Source organism: Macaca mulatta, chromosome 4 (genome assembly GCF_049350105.2).
Source record: "Macaca mulatta isolate MMU2019108-1 chromosome 4, T2T-MMU8v2.0, whole genome shotgun sequence".
Taxonomy (NCBI): Eukaryota; Metazoa; Chordata; class Mammalia; order Primates; family Cercopithecidae; genus Macaca; species Macaca mulatta.
In genome coordinates, this window is record NC_133409.1 from 179898191 (window position 1) to 179922877 (window position 24687).

At 48.0% G+C, this 24687-nt stretch overlaps 1 protein-coding gene across 6 annotated transcripts in view; it reads left to right on the forward strand.

Annotated features, from left to right (window-relative positions):
• SLC22A23 (solute carrier family 22 member 23) overlaps positions 1-24687 on the forward strand; it is a 193147-nt gene that overhangs the window by 85999 nt on the left and 82461 nt on the right. The window contains exon 4 of one of the 6 annotated variants that reach the window (XM_078001002.1): positions 15513-17706. The exons of 2 other annotated variants lie outside the window; for them this stretch is intronic. In XM_078001002.1, the coding sequence (XP_077857128.1) occupies positions 15513-15790 (278 nt within the window). In that variant the 3' untranslated portion in view covers positions 15791-17706. Of the gene's footprint in view, positions 1-11954; positions 12630-15512; positions 17707-24687 lie in introns of those variants that run through there. 3 more of the 6 variants (XM_078001004.1, XM_078001003.1, XM_078001005.1) reach the window with 3 other exon arrangements.

A 24687-nucleotide genomic window follows, 5' to 3' on the forward strand; every position in this document is an offset into this window, starting at 1 on the left:
TAACACAGTGCCTGGCAGGAAATAAATATTCAGGAGGGTTAGTTGTTATTGCTGTATCAGTGTGGTTAACATCATCAAGGAAGGAGATTAGCTAACGTTCAGTGTTTTCTGTTTCAGTATCTAATTCTTAGAACCCACAAGACAAAGATTTTTATCCCCATTTTACAGATGAGAAAACTGAGGTTCAGGAAGTTCAGGCAATTCCCCTCCACCCATAGAGCTGGTAAGGGGCAGGTCTGAGGGTCCATCCAGTAGTCTAAGCCCCCGCCCACTGGCCAAAGAGAGCTGCCTGTTTTCTTTGCTGCCTGGAAGCTGTGAATGGTTTTTACATTTTTAAACAGTTGAGAAAAAAAATTAAAAGTTCAATGTTTTGTGACACATGAAAATTTAGGAAATTTCCATTTGAATGTCCGCAAATAAAGTTTTATTAGAACACAGCCCTGGCAACCCTTCACTTACATTGTCTATGGCAGCTTTTGCTTTCTAGCAGCAGATGCCATGTGGCCTGCAACACCTAAAATATTTGCCATTTGGCTTTTTTTCTGGAAAAGTTTGCAGATTTCTAGTCTAGCCCTTGGCACTCGGACTTGTGCCCATCTGAGGAAAGCAACGTCTTATTTATCTTCTTATCTCCCACACTTGGTAGGCACTCAATAATTATTTGCTAAAATGACTTTCCGTAATCACTTCTGAGTCTGAAAAGTAAATCGCAAGTCATGAAAGTTACCATGGCACCAGATAAACATCAAAATAAAGTGCTCGTCAGCTCAAGGAGAGGAAGGTGAGGTGCAGAGGCTCCCCAAGACTGTGTTTCAAGTAAGTTCATATTCGTGTTGTGGTATCTCTTGGAGATTAAGTAAAATAAAGTGATTCTGAAGAACAAGGCCACGTCGCTGGGATTAGCTGAATGGTAAATAAATCTCAGGTAGGAAATGTTTTCAGGAAATTGAACACTTAATAGTCCCTGCTTATCACCCCTTAGGCCTACTGTGCCGTGGTAGGACCAACGCAGGTGGCAGTGGGGCTCAACTGTCAGATACCCCTCAGCAGGTCTGCAGAGAAGTGAGTCGTGATGTCCTGCCTTTGAAAGTCCTATTGGTTTTAAGAGATCAATCAAGTTATTGAAGCCAAACCACAATTGACGTTTTCTCTGCATTAAATGTTTGCAAGGGAAGCAGGTGTAGGCACACTCAAGGTCATCGTGAGGACTTGCTCAACTTGGAGTTTGAGCTGGCCTTGGGCACACAGGCCTGAGTCAGGTGAGAGGCAGTGAGGGGAGCCAGGAGCTCCCACCACTGCATGCTGAAGGGGCTGGGCACCAGCTGCCCCGCAGGCCACCTGGCTGCCACCTCAACGGCGTGTGTGTATCTGTGGCTGCAGCAGCCTAAGAGCAGCAAAGCTGGCCGTTGCAGCACACCTGGAGGCTTTGTCTCCGGTGTGAGTGAGCCTTGCTTTCCACACCTGTGCAGAGAAAGCTTTGTACGAAGTGAGAACCAGGCGTGGGCCACCTGCCGTTGGAAGGCATGTGCATCCCTGCTGCCCAGGTGAGCCTCGCAGTTCCTCGAAGACCCACAGTCACGGCTCTCCAAAGCTTGTTTTAAGCATTTTAGTTGTACTGTTAAATAATTTCCCTTTCAGTTATTTCCCACAGAAGCATAATTCTTAAAAGGTTTTTTGCCTTCCTACATATGACTAACCTCTTTTTGTTTTGTAAAAGAAAATCCAAGGAAAAAATAAATTTAGGGGGAAAAAAATAAATTTAGGGGAAAAAAATCCCAACCAGGAATTTGTTTAATGGAAATGTATATTCCAAAAAGTGAAATTCAGCAAAGTCTATTGTAGCTGATTTTCTAATAGTCAACCTGATAAAATTGGATCTATTTTCTTATAATTTGCCTCTTCCTCCAAAAAGAAAAGTGTGATGCTCAACAAATCTTAATTGTGGTTACAGCATACTGAGTTTTTGTTTATTATTTTTTCTCTTGAATATGGAGATGTACCTACGTGTAAGGGAAATTTTCACAAGAAAAAATAGTCATGCTTAAGAAATGGTTTTCTAAAACTTAGAAACTAAAACTGAAGCCATGTTTACATATGCATGTGCACACACACATTCTAAGTATGAAGCATTCCAACAGTTTTTGGGTTAAAATGCTTGTGTGGACTAGTCCAGGGTCTCTACAAATGAGAACCTAAACATATGTTTATTCTATTACTTTTTTTTTTTTTTTTTTGAGACGGAGTCTCAGTCTGTCACCCAGGCTGTAGTGCAGTGGAATGATCTTGGCTCATTGCAACCTCCACCTCCCAGGTTCAAGCCATTCTCCTGCCTCAGCCTCCTGAGTAGCTGGGATTACAGGTGCGTGCCACCACACCCAGCTAATTTTTGTATTTTTAGTAGAGATAGGGTTTCACCATGTTGGCCAGGCTGGTCTCGAACTCCTCACCTCAGGTGATCCACCCTCCTTGGCGTCCCAAAATGCTGGGATTACAGGTGTGAGCCACCATGGCCTTCCTGTTCCATTACTTCTAATCAGTTATCCAAGGACTTTTAGAAAACATTTGTGGATGTGGACACTACCTTGAAGGGTTGGAGAAAAATTATAAGGAGGTGGTGGTGACCTTTAGAATGCTAAGACTGTAGTCCTTTTTGTGCCACCATTTTTTTAACCCTTTAGATTTAACTAGGCGAGCAGGGGACAAGAATTCACATGGTTGTTACCAGTTCCCTTCTACCCAGGAAAGTCACCACATCTTTACACAAAATTCTCGAAGAAGACTAGAGGAATTATCAGTGAGGCTAAATTATTCATGAGAATATTAAGAAGGAAAAAGTATTTTCATAAAAAAAAAAGTAAACCTCACACTGTAGTGACAGAATTAGGTTAAAAATAGAGCCATCTCTGGGAAAGACCATCGAATTTGAATTAGCTCATCACTCTGAGCAATTCTGGTGCATCAGCAGGTTCTTCCTTGCCATATAGTCATTTTTGTAGGTTTAAGTAAAAATAGGAACTGGTACACAGCCTAAACAAGCTGCATAACGCACCCACCTTCCCGGCCACTCACATCTTGGGAAGAGGTTGCTTCTGCCTGGCCTGATAGGACTTCCTCTCCTGTTTGGCATCTCTACTAATGCTTGCTGTCTTTCCTCACTCATACTGTTCTTGCCCACCCCCATCCCTTTCACAGCTAATGATTCCCTGTTCTATTGGAATTTTTTTTTTTTTTTTTGCAAAACTTATTGCATTGGAGGATTTGTTTCAATTTCCCTGAGATCTTACAAATTAAATTGCCCATCCTTAACTTTTTCAGCTTTTCATCACCGTGACCCACTTTATGTTGAAATGTGGCCAATTTGACAGAAGGGAAAGCTCCTTCTAAGGCAGTACTTCTGATTCTTAGCAATATTTTTGGGTCAGAGACCCCCTTCCAGAATTTGATGGCATCTACGGGTCCTTCCCCTGGAAAATGCACATCTCTTACACACACACGCACACGTGCATAGAGTTTCGCATAAAGTGACAGAGGCCTCTGGCATCCCTGAACACATTCGTGGATCTCAGGTTGAAAATTACATGGCCAAGGAGCAGCTCGGGTTGAGCATGGGGTGCAAGGGCCTCGCAGGGAAACCTGGCCTGCATCCTTGCCAGCACCGGGACCATGTGGAAGAACAGGGTGTGAGGGGCTGGAGAGGGGAACGTGTCCCCAAGATGCAGATGCTATCAAGCCCTTTGTCATGGAGGACCAAGGATGCAAATAAACCTTCTGTTTCCAGAAAACAGCATTTGTCCAAAAGGGTGGGAAACGAGCCGTTGTGACTTCCCAGCCCAAGGCCACTCTCCTTTGCTCTCTGCCTTCAGTCACCTTGACCTTGCTCAAGTCCAGTGATGGGTGCTGGGCCTCTCAGTCTGCTGGTGAAGACACAGAGAGATGGACATTTCTGAGTGAGGCTGAGACAGCAGAGAGGACTCAGTGTTCAGGAAAATGAGACTTGACCTAGTGAGAAAAGCACAGAGTCCAGTGTCGGGTTTTTCCCTGTACTAAGCAGAAGGAAACGTTATTACTGATTTGGGTCCCAGTCAGGGTCACTGGGTGCGTTGATGGAGGCTGGTTCCTCTTTTATTTCATGTGACTAGTCTTTAAGTGCTAACAAATAGTTAGGAGTTCTTCCACATAGAAGCCACCGGAAAACCTCACCTAGAATTCACTCTAAGCCCTTCTGCCGCCGCTGTGAGCTGTGTGACTTTCGGCAACCTAACTTACGTCCCTCAGGCTCCTCATCTGTGCGATGGGAACTTGAGTGTTTTGCTCTCCGGACTGTAAAGTCATGGAGTAGCTGCCTCGCCCCTTCTATGTACTCTCTGAGACCCAGATGCCTCTCAGTCCTGACCAGGCTGCCATATGCCTGCACTGATTTTGGGGAGAATTAAGGAATGAGATACAGGTACTGCAGAAGCCTGTTCCTAGGGCAATGGGAGAACAACCCTGTAGGTGCCATCACATCCAGCTTGCTAATGCCCAAGATGATGGCATATTGGAATAGACATTTCCCATTACACGGTAAAGCATGAGCAAAAAGACAGACGTTTCCAATGATGGCCAAAGAACAGGCTTTGAATGCCCAACTAACTGAACCAGACTGACCCTTTACCCTGCCTCAAAAATTTGATTTCTGGACTGTTTTGGAAATGTACTTTGGCCTTCTACAGGCCATGAGACTGATACTCTTGCCACTAATGCAGTTATCACCTCAGGGAAGCAGAAAGCTCCAGGGAAAAGAGCATTTCTTTTAAAATACACACGCGCTTCCCTCTGAAGGTTTGCTAGCCGATGTTTGGTGGAGACAGAAGGCATCTCCTCAGGGGCTGGCGGGGTGCTTGCCATGATTGATTGCCATGTTTGCACCTAAGTAAGTTCTTGTTCATCCGCTCACTGCCTAAGACCTGGTGTTAATCCCCCCTGCCCTTCCTTCTGGAGGAAAATGATTTCTGCCGGGGGAGTTGAGTAACACTGACAAATACCAACTAAGTTTTCCTGTTGAGTGGAGGGTGGGGTGGGAGACAGGCCACTTGCCTGAACTCGGTCTTACCCACCATTGCTAGGATCCTGCCTGTCCAAGGTTCGTGGTGGCTTCTGCCGGGGATGAGGTCGGGAGGTGAATTATTAAGCTCTGTGCTGTAAGTCGCTCTCTGAGGCTGATATTTCGGACTGATGTTTAGCTTATGAGAGTGGTCTGTGAAGTTTTGTGAAATTCAGCAATCACATAGATTGCATAGAAGTATTGTCCACATGAGATAGCTTGAGTAGCAATAACTCAGGAACAGTCAGGTTGCATGTACCACTGGTGGTAATAATGCTAATAAAGTAAGAAGTGATTTGTTGAGTCAGGAACTGTGCTAGGGACTGAGCATGCATTAACCCATCTCCCCACAACACTGTGAGTTAAATAATTAACACCATTTAACAGAGGAGAATACCATGGCTCCCAAGGTGAACCAAGGCTACACAGCCCTAACGTAGTGACATCATACCTCATACCCTTCTCTTTTCTTTTTTTTTTCTTTTGAGACAGAGTCTCGCTCTGTCACCCAGGCTGGAGTGCAGTGGTGTGATCTCAGCTCGCTGCAACCTCCACCTCCCGGGTTCAAGCGATTCTCTTGCCTCAGCCTCCCTAGTAGCTGGGACTACAGATGTGTGCCACCACACCTGGCTAAAATTTTTTGTATTTTTAGTAGAGACAGGGTTTCACCGTGTTAGCCAGGGTGGTCTCGATCTCCTGACCTCGTGATCCACCCGCCTTGGCCTCCCAAAGTGCTGGGATTACAGGCATGAGCCACTGCGCCCGGCCATACCCTTCTCTTCCTGGTGCTGACACTACACCCGTGGTCCTTCCACCGTGTCTTCTGCTATTGCATGATGCCATGCACACTCCAACACAGCATCATTACTGTGACAACTTAAAGGATCCAGAGAGCAATTAAGTGAATAGCAGATAAGAAACTAACATGTCTTTGGTTAGCAAAGTATGTCAGCCGGAAGATAAACTTTTCTGCTTTCCTTTTTCCTTCTGTTGCTGATGTTTCCAGTAGACTTAGATTGAGGATGCATGCATTAGGGACATGATGACTATGTTTTTAATGTTTTAAAGTTTTTAGGAGGAAAGACTGAACGTATGGTTCAGCCCTTGTCTATAGGAAAAACAGAAAAGAATATTTTTTAGTAGGATTCTCCTGGAAAATCCAGGAGGATCATTTCCAGAGTTATAGGTCTAATTTGTTTTCTTTAGTGTTAGCTCTTTGCCAGAAACACTATTAAATAGAGAATGTGCTACACAAGGGCACCGGGTCTGCCCACTGCTTCATCTCCAGCACCTAAATGGTAGCACTTATTCAGTCAGTCTCAGCAAGACCAAGTGCCTGCCTGGACTGGATCTACAAGCCAGTATTTTAGGAAATTCTGTTCTGTGTCAAAGCAGCTTCACTGTAGTCTCCTCCTGTGTTTTCTCAAATTAAACAAAGAACAGAGGTCATGTCCGTCTGGAGCTAGGGCGTTTATGGGTTTTTTATTTTTATTTTTTATTTTTTTTTGAGATAGGATCTCACTCTGTCGCCCAGGCTGGAGTGCAGTGGCGTGATCTCAGCTCACTGCAGCCTCCACCTCCCGGGTTCAAGTGCTTCTCCTGCCTCAGCCTCCCTAGTAGCTGGGACTACAGGTGTGTGCCACCACGCTCAGCTAACTTTTTTTTGTATTTTTAGTAGAGACAGGGTTTCACCATGTTGACTAGACTGATCTCCAACTCCTGACCTCAGGTGATCTGCCTGCCTCGGCCTCCCAAAGTGTTGTGATTACAGGCATGAGCCACTGCGCCCAGCCATAGGGCAGTTTATTAGTTAATAAACTATACAGCAGACATCTGTGCCTCATTCTCTCTGCCCTTTAATGTCCCCTTGGCTCCCTGGGGCTCAGATCATTCCAGGGACCTCTGCCCTTTTTTGCCGTCCCCCTCCCCCTCTCCACTGCACTGCCAGAGTGAGCTTTCCAAACCCAAACCCATTGCATCACTCTTCAGCTTCATGTCCACTCAGCTGCTCTGACTGTCCCCAGGCCAGATTCCGAGTCTTAGCCCACACGTCCCGGATGGTGGACAACACCAGCTCATCTCCCGCCACTCTCCGTGCTGTGCTTCTCCTGTCAGGTGCCTCCTGCTCCTGTGTGGCTGCCTCAGCTGGGAGCGAACTGCCCCCTCCAGCTGCGCCCTGCATGCGTGAGACCTCTCGCTGAGCCTGGAAACACAGCAATAGGATCACTTCCCTATGCCCCCCTCACCTCTGTGTTGAATTTAGATGCATCCTATGTGACCTCATCACATGGTGTGACCAGGGAGCCTGCACTTGGTGTGACCTCATTTTTTTTTTTAAAGAAGGGAATGATTTTTTTTTTTAAGGAGGGAACATATATAAAAAATCTTTGTCCTAGAGTCAGAAAACCTAGGTTCAGGTCCTAAAGTTGAGGCTTTCTTAGCTCTGGAACTTTGAGTAATTTACTGTAGAGAGCTGATGTTGGTTCCTTGAAGTATAACATGGGAATTGTGCCTATTATGTCTTACCTAGTTGCCATGAAAATCGAATGCACTCATATGCATGGAGAGGTTTTAGAAGCTATAAAACGCTGTCAAGTGTTTGGTGGCACCATAAGAACAGTTAGTGTTAATTTCCAAGCAATACAATATTGCATATTTGTGTGCAGATAATGAACTTTCTACTACCTTTGACTCATCCCAAAGAGGTTCGTGCAAGTGCCCCGGGAGAGAGGGAAGGCAAAAGCTCTGTTGGGTAAGATGCCCAAATGTCAGACCATGCCAGAGCTTTCTGTTGTGTGGGCCCATGGGCCAGGCCAGATAAAGTCAGTACCCTTTGGGGCCACCAGCTACACCCGAATGTCCTTCATGCCTTTGCCATGCCCAGAGGCAACTCATGCCTGTGAGGATCGGCCAGTCCCTGGCTCTGCCCCATGTCCTGTCTCCTTTTGGAATGTAGAGCTAGTGCCCCAGAGAGTACCAGGACGGGGGCAGGGGCACCAGAGTAGAGTATAGAGCTAGTGCCCCAGAGAGTACCAGGATGGGGGCAGGGGCACCAGAGTAGAGTATAGAGCTAGTGCCCCAGAGAGTACCAGGACGGGGCCAGGGGCACCAGAGTAGAGTAGTAGGGGCACTTGAGCCGAGGCCAAGGAGGCAGCTCCCACCACCGCCCCAGAAAAGTACCCCCTTTTCTCTCCAGAACGTGGCAGTGGTTGAAGCCAGGAAGGACCAGGCTGGAACGCAGTACTTTTTCCTTTATGGGGCGGCATTGTCCTCTGGAGAATCGCAAGCAGGCACCTTAGTGCTGAAGGTGCTGTGTCCTAGTTTGGGTGTGACTGCCAGGTGCCCACACTGGGCCCAGGGCCGGCCACGGGCAGCAGCCTATCACATCAAGGTGAGCAGCAGGCCACGGGTGGGGGCAAAGCCCATGACCCATATCCCTGCTCATTCCTTTCCATCCCCTCCCCTTCTCCCTCACAGCCTCTCCTCAGCCTGTCCTGGGGCATCACAGTCCCCCGAGGAGGAAGCCTGGGCCTGTCTTAGGTCCTGTTCTGGTGGTGGCCTGGCCCCTGGGACAGAGCCCTACAGACCATTGCTGACCATTCAATCCTGCTGTGACACATGGGCTGTGCTACCGGAGCTCACCCATGCTGCTGCGCCTGGTGAGGACAGGCCAGCCAGGGCTTCAGGAAGAGAAAACTGACTTTGGTGGAGGGGAGACCCAACTGCTCTTGTATTTTGTGTTAATTTAAAATGGCAAAGACATAAGTCACAAAAAAACATGCCCCTGCCTAAGCGTGCTATGCCTCACGTCCCAGTTGAGTGGAGAGTCCGTTTCTGACACTCATCAGAAGTTGCAGGCAGGGCTGCGGGATGTCCTGGGGTGCAATGAAGGGTCCTGGGTAGATGTTCTCAGGCAGGGGCATCACCTGCTATAGGCACAGGGGCTGGGCTGCCTGGGCTGGCTGTGGTGGGCACAGACCCAGCCAGGGTGGCCAGCTTCCAAAGAAGTAGGGTTAGCAGGACACTCACGCGGTGACAGGATGCTGTGCCTGCCGAGTGCTGAGTGGGTCAAGTGGGAATGCAGATCCAAACTCTCTTCCTCGGGCTCTGAGCAGTCTGGAGTTGAAAGGCTGTTAATTGGCCAAGCCTATTTAATATTTCATTCATGCACACATGGAAACAAAGAGGCGGTCATGGCAAAAGCTGGCACAGGACATTCCCCTGTCCCCACCGCCCCATTCCCCTTGCCCTCGAAATCTTTATTCGATGGTCCTTGATGTCTGCGTTTCATTCATGCTTCCTCTCCTGGGTCCTGGAGGTCTGCATGCTTCTGGGACCTGCAGCCTTTCTCCATGGGAAGAGCCGGGCTCTGGTTCTCCCAGCCTCACTCTGTGTGGTGGAGACACGGAGAGGCCAGATTTGTAGATGGCATCTTGGGGGTTCTGCCTGGCCCCAAAGTTCCATTCTTGTGTTGCCTTGCTAAAGAGATGGGACGGGGGCTTTGCTGTGCTCATGAATCTCAATCCCACGGAGCCCAGGGCCATGGAGAGATCCCAGAAAGGTCACGGCGTTTGACTGGTTCACAACTGCTTGGTTCAGGAAACAGTATCCTTGGTGGGTGCCTCAATCCCTGATTAAAATGCATGCTAATTTTTATAAAGTTTGCTTTAAAAAAAAAAAAAAAAAACTTTATTTTTCCCTAGAGGACCTCCCAGAGCCTTTAGTTTGCTGACAAGCACATGAATCTGAAGGGAAGGTGTGCAGAATGACCTGATGGGTTTCCTCTGTGTTTCTACAGCGCTTGTGTGCACTCTGGCGTGACCATCAGCACGCGGCAGTGTGGTGTTGGATGTGGAGTATTTTCCATGCCTGATTGTAAATCCCTCAGAGTGGGGACCGTGTCTTTATCTCCCTAGGTCCTAGCGTGAGAACGTGTTTCCCGCCTTACCGGTGTTCCAGGCGTGGGTGCCTTATGTGATCTGTTGAGATGGCCTCATGTTTCTTCTTGCCCCAACAATGTGATTCAGCAAAAAGACAGCCGGGTAACAGATGCATGGAGCGGTTTTTCTTGGATCCCATGGGGCTTGCTGCGTTGAGACTGGGCTTTCGAGTCTGAATTCAGATGAGAGTGAAGCGTTGCTGATGCAGAGAGACTAATGGGCCCAGCCGCTTGTCCTTTGTAAAACTAGGGACAGAAGCTAAGTCTGGAGACTCGAACCCCAGAGTTTTAGAGATAGAACAGATGGCAGGCAGGTCGCTGTTCTTCTGGGACCCCAGCCTTTGTGGCCTTTCCCAGCAGCTGAACTTTGGGCCCCTCTCTGTGTGACATCCTGCTCCTAACCTGGCCACACCATGCTGCTTGAGGCAGCCACAGCCTGAGCCAGGACAGCTCTCGAGAGAGGAGAACAGGCTGTGGGATGAATTGCCATGGCCACAGATGGAAGGGACCCAACTCCTTAAAAAATAAGAGTGATATAGGAGTCTTTAAGCTTCTCTAAAGGGAGGGCAGGACTTTGGGGTCCCCATGTCCCTCTTATTGAAGCACATTTTCCTCTCTCTTTTTTTTCAGTAGAAAGACGGTCGAGGGGATGTATTCTATGTGACGCTGCTATAGGCTCCTTTGCGGGAGAAACCCTGATCTAAGTCACAGCTGGCTGGGGTCTTAAGTCCTTGAACAATTTAACTTGGAGTCAGGCATAAAATGGGAGGAGGTAGAAATAGAAAATATACAAACAACAGGAATATAAAATGTGGGACACTTTCTGTGGCCTGGATGTCCCTGCTGCCTCGAGTTCCCCGCAGCTGCTGATGCTCACTAGCATCTCTCATCACCCCAGGACCCGCTCTGACCTGTTCCTGCTGCATCCATTCCCCACCCCAGCATCTTTGCCTGAAGGAAGGCTTTGTCCAATCCTGTTCCCGCCCTGGATGACCACACCACCTGTGGGCCTGCCTGGCCGGACGCAGGTCTCCATCAGAGGGGCCTGTCTGCATGGGGGTGCCTATACATCTGTCATGTCGACATCACTGAGGACCCCTTAGGGGCTCAGGCCAGCTCGTGGGCCTCTTTGTCTCCTAAATAACTGGGACAGTATCTGGGGCTTAGATGTGCAGTCAGCATAGCAGTAAGTGACCAGAAATACAGAGATGTGTGGACTAAGACTGTTGAGGTTGACTTGGATGTGTGCAAAGGCCCCGACCTCCCTCCACTGTTGAACCATTGCCTGAAACCCGAGTATGAGAATGCAGTTCTGTATTTTAAGGCACATGAGATAAATGCCCCCAAGGATGGTAATGCAATGAGCTCTGTGACTCACCCCACCTCCTGGTGATTGAGCTTATCTGATCCTCCTGAGTTTAAGGATCCTTGGGTGGATGGGTGGGCGGGGCACAGCTGAGGCCAGAGCTCTCAAAGGCCAATACTACGGACTTGCCTTTTTTGTTGTTGTTTTATTTGGAGGGGGTGTTTGTTTTATCATGGTAAAATAAACACAGCATAAAAGTTACCATTTTAACTATTTTTAATCGTACCTTTCAGTAGCATTAAGTAATTCTCATTTTTACGCAGCCATCACCACCCTTCATCTCCAGAGGTCTATTCATCTTCCCAAACTGAAATTCTGTCCCCAATAAACACTCCCCATTCCCATCCCCCAGTCCCAAGCAGCCACCCTTCTACTTTTTGTTTCTATGAATTTGACTACCTAAGAACCTATTTAAGTGGATCATGCAATATTTGTCCTTTTGTGATTGGCTTACGTCACGTAGCATACATAATGTCTTCAGCACAAAAAAAGAGTGAAAATTAGAAAAAAGAAAAAATGCTTCCTACATTCTTGGCAGCACTTGTTATTTTCTGTTTGTTTGACAGCGGCCACTGTCATGATGAATGTGAAGGGGGACCGCATTGTCGCTATGACGTACATTGCCCCGATGACGGTGATGCTGAGCACGTTTCCATGTGCTTCTTGGCCATCTGTATGTCCTCTTCAGTTTTTGTTTTGTTTTAAACTTGCATTCAGATGGATAGTTACATGTGTGACCTGAGAAGAACCACTCAGTGATGAAGAATAAATGTGGCAACACCAGCTAGCATAGCTTAGCAGCATCTGTTATCTGCCTGAGGGCGGTGAATTCCCAGTGAGACGCTCATTCTAGTACTGTCCTAGAATGAAATGAGTCTCAGCTGGCGTGTTCCTCACTCTCCTTCTCAGTGCCCATCTTTTTCTTAGTTGAAATGATCTGTGATTCTGGATGCAGCCTGTGTTGTTCTGGACTATCTCTGTGTTGCGTTAAATTAATAAAGGAGCTTTCATTTTTGCAGTTATGTATTTTGAACTCCCTGTTCTCTCTTCATCCTGAATGACTGAGACATGATTAGACATTGGCAGAGCGCACCTGACATGGCGCTGACGTGGAAATGCAATGGGCGGCAGCTCAGGGTGCAGACACCACCCAGGACGCTGTGCCGAGGGGAACCAGGGCTTCCCTTTGGAATGACAAAGGCTCCCACCATCCCTCCAGCCCCTGATGGCAGATCCCTTCTCACTTCTTCCACACTGGAGCTGTGGCTCCTTCTGGTGTTTTCCCTGGGTGGATGAAACAGAAACTCTCCTGGGGCCTTTTATTTTATTTTATTTTATTTTTATTATTTTCTTTTTATTTTATTTTATTTTATTTTTTTTGAGACGGAGTCTCGCTCTGCCGCCCAGGCTGGAGTGCAGTGGCGCAATCTCGGCTCACTGCAAGCTCCGCCTCCCGGGTTCACGCCATTCTCCTGCCTCAGCCTCCCGAGTAGCTGGGACTACAGGCGCCCACAACCGCGCCCGGCTAATTTTTTGTATTTTTAGTAGAGACGGGGTTTCACCGTGGTCTCGATCTCCTGACCTTGTGATCCGCCCGCCTCGGCCTCCCAAAGTGCTGGGATTACAGGCGTGAGCCACCGCGCCCGGCCTATTTTATCTTATCTTATTTTATTTTATTTGTGGTAAGAACATTTACCATGAGACCTACCCTCTTAACAGATTTTAAAGTGTATAGCACAGTATTGTGAGCTATAGGCACAATGTGTGTAGCAGAGTTCCAGAGCTTCTTCATCTCACTTGACTGAAACTTGATGCTCGTTGACTAGCAACTCCCCACGTCTCCCTCCCTCTACTCCCTGGCAACCATCATCCCACTCTCTGATTTTCTGAATTTGCCTATTTTTACATGCCTCACGTAAGTGAAATCACGTAGTATTTGTCCTTCTGTGACTGGCTTGTTTCACTTAACATAATTCCTCCAAGTTCACCCACGTTGTCGTATGTGTCAGAATTTCATTCGTTTTTAAGCGGAATCATATTCCGTTGTATTTCTCACTGTGTTTCGTGTGTCCATTCACGCATTAGTGGACCCCTGCACGTTGTTTCCATACCTTGGCTATTGTGGATAACGCTCCAATGAACATGGGAGCGCTCACCTCAAGTGCTTTGAGATCCTAATTTCAATTCTTTTGGATAAGTACCCGGAAGTAGAACCACTGGATCATATGGCAGTTCTAGTTTTAGTTTTTTGAGGAACAGCCGTACTGTTTTCCATAATGGCTGCGGCATTTTTGCATCCCCACCGACAGTGTTTAAAGGTTCCAGTTTCTCTCCATCCCGGGGACTTGATACTGAGAACCTAACCTGTCTAGCCCCTTCTGCACTGGCCGCCTTTGCAAGAGCTGGTTGCCTCTCTGAAAACTCTTCTCCCATGACTCTTCCCTTCCCCTCACCCACAGGGCAGGGCAGTCCTACTTACTTTTCCCTTAAGGGAAAATCCAAATGCTGCCTCTTTGGTGAAGTCTTCCCCAGGCCTCTTCCCTTTCTTTGCATTCCTGCAGCACAGGACCCCATCTGTGTCTTACAGGCACGTGTCTCTTCCATCAGACTCTGAGCCCCTTGAGGCCGGTGCTGTGGCTGCATCGTGGCATCTCCCGTGGCATGGTGCTAACTCATCCTCCTTGCTGAATAAGTGAATGAAATGTATTCATTATGCACAGCCTCCTTCTGTTTTCCATGATTTGTCATTATTCAGTGTTTTCTGTGAACCAGGAGCTGGGCGTGGTTTGTTAAGTAAGGACACAGTCCCTAAACTAAGGAGCTTTCAGGTTGGTAACCAGAAAGGGAAATTCTACGTTTTTTATGGCAAGCTTTTAGACATCTTTTTGATATTTAGAATGAAGTAAACACAGTAGATGTAGTCCAATTCTGGAAATCATGTAAGACCTGAGCCTAATTCAGCAGGTAGAAAGCCAGGAAGAACACACCTACTTTGTATTTGCAGTCCTTTCCTCATGCTACTTGATAAGGGAATTAATCCCTTATCATACTATTGCTGAGCCACACCCCCATTTAAAAATAAAAATTAGGAAAGCTGTCTGGATAATTATTAGCAAAGACTTTACAGAGGCTGGGATGAGTCCTGCAACCGGTTGTTTGCACTGGGAGTTTTATAGTGTACTTGACCTTTGCTTAAGGTAAGGGAGTTTGTTTGGCAAAAACAGCGATAAATATTCCCATGGCATTGGAATCCTGCTGGATTTCTGAGACTCTGGGAATGCAGATGTGGGCACTGGAGTAAATGTGAGCATTTCATTACAGTGCCTGCCTTGTTTTGGGGTTTTTTGGTTCTGTTTTGGTTTTCTCTTCCAGGCTGTATTGCTAGGTTTACTGCTTTAAAATTGTCTTTATGGTTCAGGCTGCTGCAGCCTTTAGAACAAACCACAACAGTTGGGATCTAGAAGCCTGCACCTCTCCTAGAGGCACCGCCTGCATCACGGTGTCCATGGCCTGACCTTTGAAGGGGCTGTTTCCCATCTCGGAAATGGGGATACTACTTGATATTCTTATTTATAGGATTTGGTGAGGGCATAGGAGGTAACACATCCACAGATGCTCTGAAGGGCTTGAGCGTGATCGTGCACCTTATTACGGGTGGTTGTTGATATCTTGGGCAAGTTTCAAGACCGGGAGGTTGAAGCCAGCCCATCTCACCGCTGAGCCAATAAGAATGAAGACAACATGGTTACAGCAAAGCTTCAGGCTTAGGAAGAAATGTTTCACATGGATGGTGTCCTGGCCAGCGGGTTGGGTTCTAAAATAAACACTGCTGTCTCTGGGGCTGAAGATTTGCCCAGGGCAATGGAGAAGCCAGCGGGGAGGGTAGTGCGGAGAGGCTAAGTTTAGGGTCAGCTTTATTTTCAGAGGCAAATGAGGAAGTGAGAGGCTGCCAAAATCACTCCTCTGAGGCTTCCCCTGCCCCTTGGATGAGGTTGCTGCCATCTCTGAGACGGGACTGTGGCCTTTTACCCTTGTAGGCACCGAGGTTGGATCTAAGACACTGTTTTACCATCCAATCCTGTCAGCTGTTCCATGGCCCACCGTTTCCTTTTGAATGTTTCCAGGAGCCAGAAATCCAGATCCCAAGGGCTGGCACGTGGAAGGAGAGCCCTCCGGAGACAGCACGCATGCTTCGGTTTCTTTCATGGTTAACTATGAGATGTTTCTGATGTCACGTGTGTCTGCTACCCGAACTCAGAAACAAGCCTCATTAATAAGTCCCACCCTCACGCCCCAGGCCGCCTCCCCCTCCCACTCCACGCCTCCTCCCTCTCCCCCTCCCCTGTCCACAAGTCTCCCCACACGCTATTTGCTGTTTTTCATCCCCATGAGTTTTCCTTAGGTTTTACCACATCTAGAACACTGTGTTGTACGGTTTTGCCTTTTAAAAAAACTTTCTGGCCGGGTGCGATGGCTCATGCCTGTAATCCCAGTACTTTGGGAGGCCGAGATGGGTGGATCACGAGGTCAGGAGATCAGGACCATCCTGGCTAACACAGTGAAACCCCGTCTCTACTAAAAATACAAAAAATTAGCAGGGCGTGGTGGTGGGCGCCTGTGGTCCCAGCTACTCAGGAGGCTGAGTCAGGAGAATGGTGTAAACCCGGGAGGCAGAGCTTGCAATGAGCCGAGATCGCGCCACTGCACTCCAGCCTGGGCGACAGAGCGAGACTCCGTCCCCCTAAAAAAAAAAAAAAAAAAATTTCTACAGATGCTGTCCTACTGTGTTTGTTTTTCTGAACTTCCTTCTTTTTTTATACCTCAGCATCATATCCAGTGGCTCCTCCGTGTGAGTACGGAGACAGGGAATGAGTGAGAGCAAGGCTGGCTTTGAGAGCTGGGGTTTGTGTAGGGCTGAGTGAGACCTTGGGCTCCCGTGGCCCAGGACTTAAGAAATAGCAAAGGAGAATAGTAGATGAACCGGAAATTGAGATTAAATTTGGGAAGGCACAGAAAGGATTGACCAGGTGTCAAGTGGCCTAGCTCTGGAACCTGGGAGTGGGGCAGATGCAGCGAGCAGGGCGGGAGGGCCCAGACCAGGCCCAGACTCAGGAGAACAGTAACCTTGTTATGACCTTGGCCTTCACACAGTAACTTCCCTCTGCCCAGGAACGTCCTGTTCTCTTATTCAGATGGTAAGAGGGAAAATATCTATCTATAAATACATTTATATTTCTAAGAGATTGTCATAGAGGTGTTTTTTCTCGACCCAGGGAGGGTTGCTGTGCTGCACAGAATAGGATGTGAAGAACCCATGCACAGCATACTTGTCTTCCTCCTGTCTTTTAAGTTCAAAGGCTTCTCACTGGACCTAATAAGTCAATCTCTTTACTCTGATATTATTTCTGATTTCCAGTTTGAAGATGAGAAAACTGATCGTATCAAGGCCTCTCTATTCATCCTATTTCATTTGAAGAGCTACTGGATAGTATTTGGAGGGAGACTTTTTTTTTTTTTTTTAGTGGGGGAGGGTGGCAGCCACAAAGAGGGAACCGTTTCCAAGTGGATAGAGGGCAGGAGCCCAAAGATAAGGATTTGAATACTGCCATCTGGAGAGGCGCTGGGTTTTTTGTTTGTGGTTTTGTAAACCCGGTAGTAGGAGGCTCTTTTTGTTTTTCCTGTTGCCTGTTTAGAGGAAAGACTACAGCACAAATTGTCCAAATGCCTTGTGCTTTTAGGGGCAGAGTTGATACTGTCGCCCTCTGGCCCTCAGGTCCTACTTTGTCTGTTCTGCGTGTTGTCTACCCATGAACTAATGAGGCTGCCTGCATAATAGACATGGAAAGACAAGTGTCAATTGAAGAAGGTGATGTTGAATTATGAGATTCAGCAACCCGTTATGTGGCCACTCGGCCCAGTGTAGTACCTTCCCCATTTGTTAGACATTCACTGTTTGATTGATTAGTAAGAAATTAGAGATGGTGTGGATCATTGAAATCTACAGCAACCCCTCCAACACCTTGACTTCCCCCTAACACTCTTACTGGGACCTCAACTATAAACAGACTGTGTTTCAGTTCATCCATTACTTTACTCACTAATAAATGGTTCATCCATCCTTTCTTGAGTGACTGCTGGACGCTGGGTCTCTTGAGAATGGAAAGACATTGCCTTGCCTTCGAGGCACAGAGTCTCTACTATATGGATGGATCTGACCACAGCACAGCGGTCACTATGGTAGAGGCACCTACTAAATGCAGCAGGGACATGGAAAGAGAATCTGAATCTTCCTGAGATTTTCTTTTGTTTGCCCAACCCACCTCATGTAAAGATGTAAAGCCACTCAAGTAAGAGAAGGAAGAGTCCGTGAGTGCCTTTAGTCACTTGCTCCTCCATAAATGTGCATTTCCTGTTGAATTTACCTTTGAAGGGTCTTGAAAAGAGTGTCTTTGCCCATCCAAAGTCCTGACTGCCTCTCTGTTGGGGCTGGACCATGCTGTGTGTTCTGTGTGTGAGCCCGTATGTGTTTTCTGCTTAGAAGTTGCCTGTGGCTCTTGTCTTGGCCACACCAACTCTAAGGAGAAAACACATGTGATCACCATCTAAATTTCCACAATCCATTCAGACCTGCCAAGGAGGTTTATGTGTCCAGATAAGTGTCTTAGCTACCTGTCACATCAGGATTCAGTCAACCTGCCCAAGGAACAGCATTTTTCCTTGTGCCTTCTTAGAAAAAGTAAAGCAGCCCACGCATAGGAGACCTGGAAAAGTTGGTAGTCTGGGATCTGTAAGGAGCCTCTGCATGAGGCTTCCTCAATGCTGTCATGCTCTGGGCCAGAACTGGGGTCCTGGGAAGCACTGGCCGTAGAGGGGAGAGTCTGCCTCTACTAAGAACGTGGGAGAATGGTGTTGCTTCCTGAGAAGGGAGCCTTTGGGAACAGCAACCCTGGAAGCTAGAAATCACATGAGTACATTTGGGTGGCAGTGCACAGGGCAGTAGAGCCACATCATAGCTTCAGTAAGGGGACAAGGAGAGCACATCCCCTTACCTGGAAAGGTATCGCTTTGACTGATCTAGTGATTTGGGAACAAAAACTCCAGTAGCCCTTGTCTCGTGATTTTCAGCTGAACTGTTTTTGTAATAGTCTTATATACGTGATTTTGTAAAGCATAATGAACACCTGAATCGAGCAGGTGACGTCGTGAAGCCCAGCACGAGGGTCACGGCATTTCCCATTGAGTGGGATTCAGGCCTGAAGCCAAACAGCTCAAGCCAGATGTTGAGACACAGGAAGTTATTTTAACAAAAATGCCATAGAAGAGGGCAAGATTGGCAGGCGGGAGCACCAGGCAGCACCTCTTCATTGGGGTTCTGGCTGTGGTACAGGAAATCTAACATAGACACAGCTTCCCTTTTTTTGTTCAAATGCTGGAAAACCAGGTTTCGGTTTAGGCAGCCAGGTAAAGGCCCACAGTTATGTGCCTTTTATGGCCCTTTGCCATCTTACCTTCAAAGTCTCCAAGAGTAACAGATTATTCCTGTGAACAAGGAAGTAGTAATACTTATACGTAATTTTAGATTAAGCGGACGACTCACGGGTGAGACTTTGCATCCCTTGACACAGTCTGGTCATTGCTGAGGAACAGGGTACCAAGTCTTAAAATTTAAGGCAAAAAGTGAATATAATCACTGTATTAATCAAATGTTGACCCTGTTCCTCAGCAACAAAGTCCTGTTGGGACAAGCTGACCGCAGGGGTTCTGGTAGCAATGTGCAGGTCACAGGAGCCACCGACCTCCTCCCAGGTGTTTGCAGGGCGTGCGGCTGGTCCACACGTGTCCGGAGAGCATCTCTAAACTGCTGTTGGCCGTGAGTTTGCACTGTGTGCTTTTCCTTCACGTAGATTAATTAAAGAATTGTCATTTTTCTGCTTTTTGAACACCTGTAAGCAACACCATTTATTCTCAGACCTCCAGGAAGCTTGGCAGTTTTCCTATGCTGTGAGAGTATGATTTAAGGACTCAAGTGAGTCCATTTTCCATGATTCAGGTGAGACCCAGTAGCAGGTTTCTCATTTTCAGATGGAGAAACAAGAATGAGGCAGAGATCAGAGCCTTTTTTCCCTTTTGTTATGGCTGGGGTTGGTATGTGCTCGTATGGCTGGGGCTCAGCGTGTGCTCACCTGCTCTTTCTCTCTGTGTATGTGTGTGTCTGCGAGTATGCCTATGTGTGTGTGTGGCTGTGTATGTGAATGTGTCAATATGTGTCTGTGTGTGTCTGTGCATACATGCTGATGAGTTTCGGTGGCTATGTCCATATGTGTGTGTGTGTGTCTATGCATGTCTGTATGTGCTTGTGTTTGTGGCTGTGTGTGTGTGCGTGTCTGCGTGTCTGTGTGTGCATGCTTGTGAGTGTCTATGGCTATGTGTGTGTGTGTGCGTCTGTGCATGTCTGTGTGTGTATGTTTGTGAGTGTCTGTGTGTCTGTACATGTCCGTGTGTGTGGTTTTCGCTGTCAGAGCAGCAGGACAAGAGGCACTCTCACATCTCCTTCCACAACCTGCCCTGCTCCTCCCTTCCTTATCTGTGGTCCTGGCGGGCCTGGTTTGCCCATGGCCTCTGCCACCTCTCAGCACTCCAGCAGCCCTGTCTGGGGAGGGGAGGCCATGGGGTGCTTTCGCCTTGACTCCCATTTCAGAAACAGAGCAGCCTTGCCAGTCAGGTGACAGTCATCCTCCCAGAGCATCCCTCCCTGCTCTCCTGTTCGGTGTGGCCTAGATGGGAACTCCATCTGCCTCAGGGTGGTCCCCATGACTGCAGCAGCTGAGGCCTTGGCCCTGCTTCCCATCCTCCTGCTCACATGGGGGTCATGTGCATTTGATGAGAATGCATTAGAACCTGGGTTTCCTGGCTCAGTCCTGAATGAAGTAGCAAGTCTCCTTGGGGACAGTTTTGATACCAAACAGCAGAAATATGGCATCCATAGGGCCCACCCTGTGGGACAGCATGGCTGGGGGAGGAGATGTGTTACGGACTCTTCGAAGTGGCCAGTGACGTGTTCTTAGGCTAAAGCCAGGAAAGGTCGAGGGGAGAGAGGTTTCCAGAGCAACGGGTGGGAGGGGTGGGCGGGAAGCCACACAGAGGGCTGTTGACTGAGCCTGGATGACTGCTCATTAGTCCTGACCATCCTGTACTTGTGGGCTGAACGTTCCCCGCTGCCTGGCACGCTCAGGGCAACCCCCAGGATTTGTGTTCATTCCCCAGCTCAGCCACCCCCACCCCATAAAATCTTGAGACTTGTCTTTTTGCCAGCACTCGCTGATAACATCAGATTATTTTTCCCCAACCCTTTTCCTTCGCCCCTGCATTTTCCACCCCAAGAGGCTAAATTGCCTGGCATTTTCCACCGCACTCCGATTACACTGGACAAAGGGCCATCCGGCTAGAATGCTAATAGGGAGATTTTTTTTCCATCCCGCCTGAGCCTCACAAAAGCTGGGGGCTTTAACCGCGGGGCCTCTCTAGCTCTCACTTTCTTTCCTGTAATTCTATACAAACGGCATTAGCCTTTTATGAGGTCTTTGTTTGTGGCCATTCTGAGGGTACTTTTCATCTCACATGGGTTTCTTGAATTTTAAGTGGAATTTGTTCAAATCGGCCTGGCCTTGCTTCGCGTAGAGGAAATGCAGGCTCGCCATTATAAGTTAGTAAATTCAAAAGGGATTTTTTTTAAGAAAAAAATCTTTCTCTTTCACCACAAATTAAATGCCTCAGTAAGAGAAGATGATTAAAAATTCAAGTGCCCTTTGAAGACACAAGATGATTGACCTCAGAATGGGAGTGAGAAGGACAGCGAGACCAGCTCCCCATTACCCCCAAGAAATTCCATTTGTTTTCTCTCTCTGATGTGAAAATAACTCAGTCTCCCTTGAGGAATCTGCTCTCATAATAAAAATCACCATTTGCATTTTTTAAGTGATAATGCCTATTTTTCTGTTAGAAACTGAAGGAAGACTAAAACACGCTAGCTCTGACAGCCAGTTTGACGAATGGATCAGTTAATCCAGCCTGCAGCTGTCAAAGCTTCAGAGCAGGCCTGGGCCAAGCTTTCTGCAAAGGGCCAGAACATGAATATTCTGGGCTGTGCAGGCCAGACGGTCTCTGCCTCACCTACTCCCTGCTACCGCAACAGCAGCCATGGACAATCTGAAAGTGAATGAGTGTGACCACATTCCACAAAAGCCGCGTTTATCGACACTAAAATTTCAATTTCACGTACACTTCACGCAAGAGATATTATTCATCTTTTGGTTGCCTTGAACCATTTAAAAATGTCAAAACCATTCTTAGGGACAAGCTGAGTAAAATCAGGCAGCGCATGGTACAAAAACAGCAGCCTTCAGCAGGATTTGGCCTGAGGGTCATCGTTTTCCAACCCTACTTTAGAGCAGCTTTTAAAACTGTAGTTTATGACACATTAGGGCTTGGGTTAAGGGTTATAGAATCCATTGGGTGGGTCCTGCCCAGCATTTTTAAAGAAAAAAAGTAAAATTAAGTGCATCACACACAATAAAGGTTAAGTATTGTTTCATGAAACTTTGGGGTGGGTGTAGGGGTGTGTGTGTGTGTGTGTGTGTGTGTGTGTATGTATGTATGTGCATGCATGCATGCTGAGTCACTATGCCGTCCAGCACTGGGAAATAATTTTCTATCAACTATGGTCCTGCTCATCCACCAGACTTTTATGTGCTTCAAAGAACACAAAGACCAAGAACCAAGGGACTGTGAATGTACTTAGCCCACAAGAGGGGATGGAGGTGACCGTGATCATCTGCCTTCATGTATCACAGGAACCAAGAGCCCTGAAAGAGGTGCTCTGTCCCGGGTCTGTGATCAGAGAGTGACGAGAGCAAGAAGCCACCACCTTATCTTTCCTGAAGATATGAGGTTGCTTGAAGCACTGCCCACTCAGTATGAATTTCCTGCTTTCATGTGAGGCTTATTTCTGAGTAGTTCAAAGAATTCATCTTCTCCACTCTGCTTTTCCACCTCCCAAGATTCAGTGATATTTAAAGCACTTGGGTGGTTGAGTGTTCAGTATTCTTCACCAAACAGAAATACAGTAGTGTGTGGGAAGAGGGGCCACGCATTTTCATCTGATGAAAACAGCGCATGCCAGCCGTGACGGTTAGCCTAACTGCAAGCCAGGCTGTGAGGAGGTGGAGGAGGAAGGAAGGTATATTTTGGTACTATAATAATTCAGGGCCTGCAGGGGATGCCCCATGGGTGAACCACATTCTAGAGAGGGTTCCAGAAACTCCAGGGGCCACAGGGCTTGCCTGGGGGTTGGCATCATGATTTGGTGGTGGGAGTCGATTTGGCCGAAGCGTCCTCGGATAGGTGGGATAGGGAGAGAGAGGTTGCCTCTTAGGTCCCCAGGAAGTGAGGAGGAAGAAAGACAGGTAGGAAACAGAAAGGTGTTGGGGGCTCCCACTGCCCAGTCTGAAGCCCCAGCTCAGTGCTGAGCTGCTTGGTGGCTAGGGCAGGCTTCCTCGAGGGCTCTGCAGGGAGAAGCACCCAGAGGCCAGTTGGCCCCAGTGGGAAGCTTCCCATCGGCCAGCTGTTTGCAGAAAAGGCAGCTGTCCTCGAGGGCAGAAGCAGAGGAGTTTCCCCCTTCCCTGTCATCTTGCTCAGGGGAGGCTTTGTGACTTTCTGGTTTACCCAGAGGGAAACACTGTTTACTTGTCTGAAGGGGTAATGAAAGGTGAGTGTCTGTTTCCAGAGTGGTGATGAGGGCTGGGGAGACAGGTGGAAGGGAAGACAGTACCAGTTGACTCTCCTCTGGAGCAAAGCCCCTAAATTCCTAAGCCCTCCCTGTCCTGGCTCTGGGTCATGGGAACCCAGTCCGTTGGCTGGGAAGGGTTTGTCTCCTTGTGACCCAGGATGCTTGCTATAAGATTCGGTGACTTTCTGCGGCTGGACTGTTTGAAGCTCATGTTTTCCTTGGACAGTTTGCTGGTTGGATCTTGGGATGAATGAGCAGCCGCTAGGGTGAAGTATCTGGCCTCAGGTGTTGGGTGGGTCAGGTCCTAGGAGTTGGGAAGGGCACCACACCCAGCTCAGTGCCGGGAATGCGGTGGATGCTCATGTGATTGCCAGGTCAGCAAGTGCCGAGTACTGGGCTGCATTTTTCCATCAACAGGGCCGGATTCTATAGTGGGCACTCACTTAGGTGCAGACGGGACTCAGTAAGAAGCAGTGGCCTTGCTAAATAAAGAACCTGAGAGCAAGACAAACACAATGCAGACTGCTGTTGTCACTCTGAGCAGATGGCCACAAGTCACCCAAAGCTCAGGTAAGAAGAGAAAACAGAAGCTTATAGAAAATACAGCTCCTGCTCCAGGAAAGATGGCGCCTAGACCTTGGTTCAGAGACCAGAGAATGCAGCTCCTGCCCCGGGAAAGATGGCGCCTAGGCCTTGGCTCAGAGACCGGAAAACACAGCTCCTGCCCCCCGGGAAAGATGGCGCCTAGGCCTTGGTTCAGAGACCAGACCCCTTAGTTGTAGTAGTTGTTCCAGGCCATGGTCAGAAACCAATTCCCTCCCTCACTTCCCCTCGTCCCTACCTCCTTCCGTCCACAAGCATGGAGTCGTGGCACATGCAGGCACCAAGGATTAGAGGTTTGGGACTGAAGAAGACAAAAAGAATGTCTCTTTCCTCCTGGAGCCTTCCAGAGCAGGAGACACACAGCACGCGGGTAATTAGATAAGTGTATCCCCCGCAGCTGGGACAGGTGCTGTGAAGAAGCCTGCGGTGAGGTAAGAGAGCCAGGGAGGCCTGAGTTAGATGAAGGAGTGGAGAGCAAAAGCCTCCATGAGGACACATCACCACGCAGAGACAGGAGGGTGTCCAGGCTGGGGCACCAGCCGCACGCCTCCCAACGCTGGGCAGAGCTTCATCTCTAGCAGTAGAAGGAAGGGCTCTTGGCCGCAGCCTGAGGGCAGGGTAGACTCCTGTGCCAAGCCAAGACTCAGGAATCATGGATAAAGTGAGTCTCTGGTGGCGATTAGATGAATAATGAGAAAGTATCAGACTTTTAAAAAATTCAATATGAAGTCATAAAAAAATCAGATTTTTGGCCAGGCGCCGTGGCTCATGCCTGTAATCCCAGCACTTTGGGAGGCCAAGGTGGGCAAATCACAAGGTCAGGAGATCAAGACCATCCTGGCTAACACGGTGAAACCCTGTCTCTATGGAAAATACAAAAAATTAGCCAGGCGTGGTGGCGGGCGCCTGTA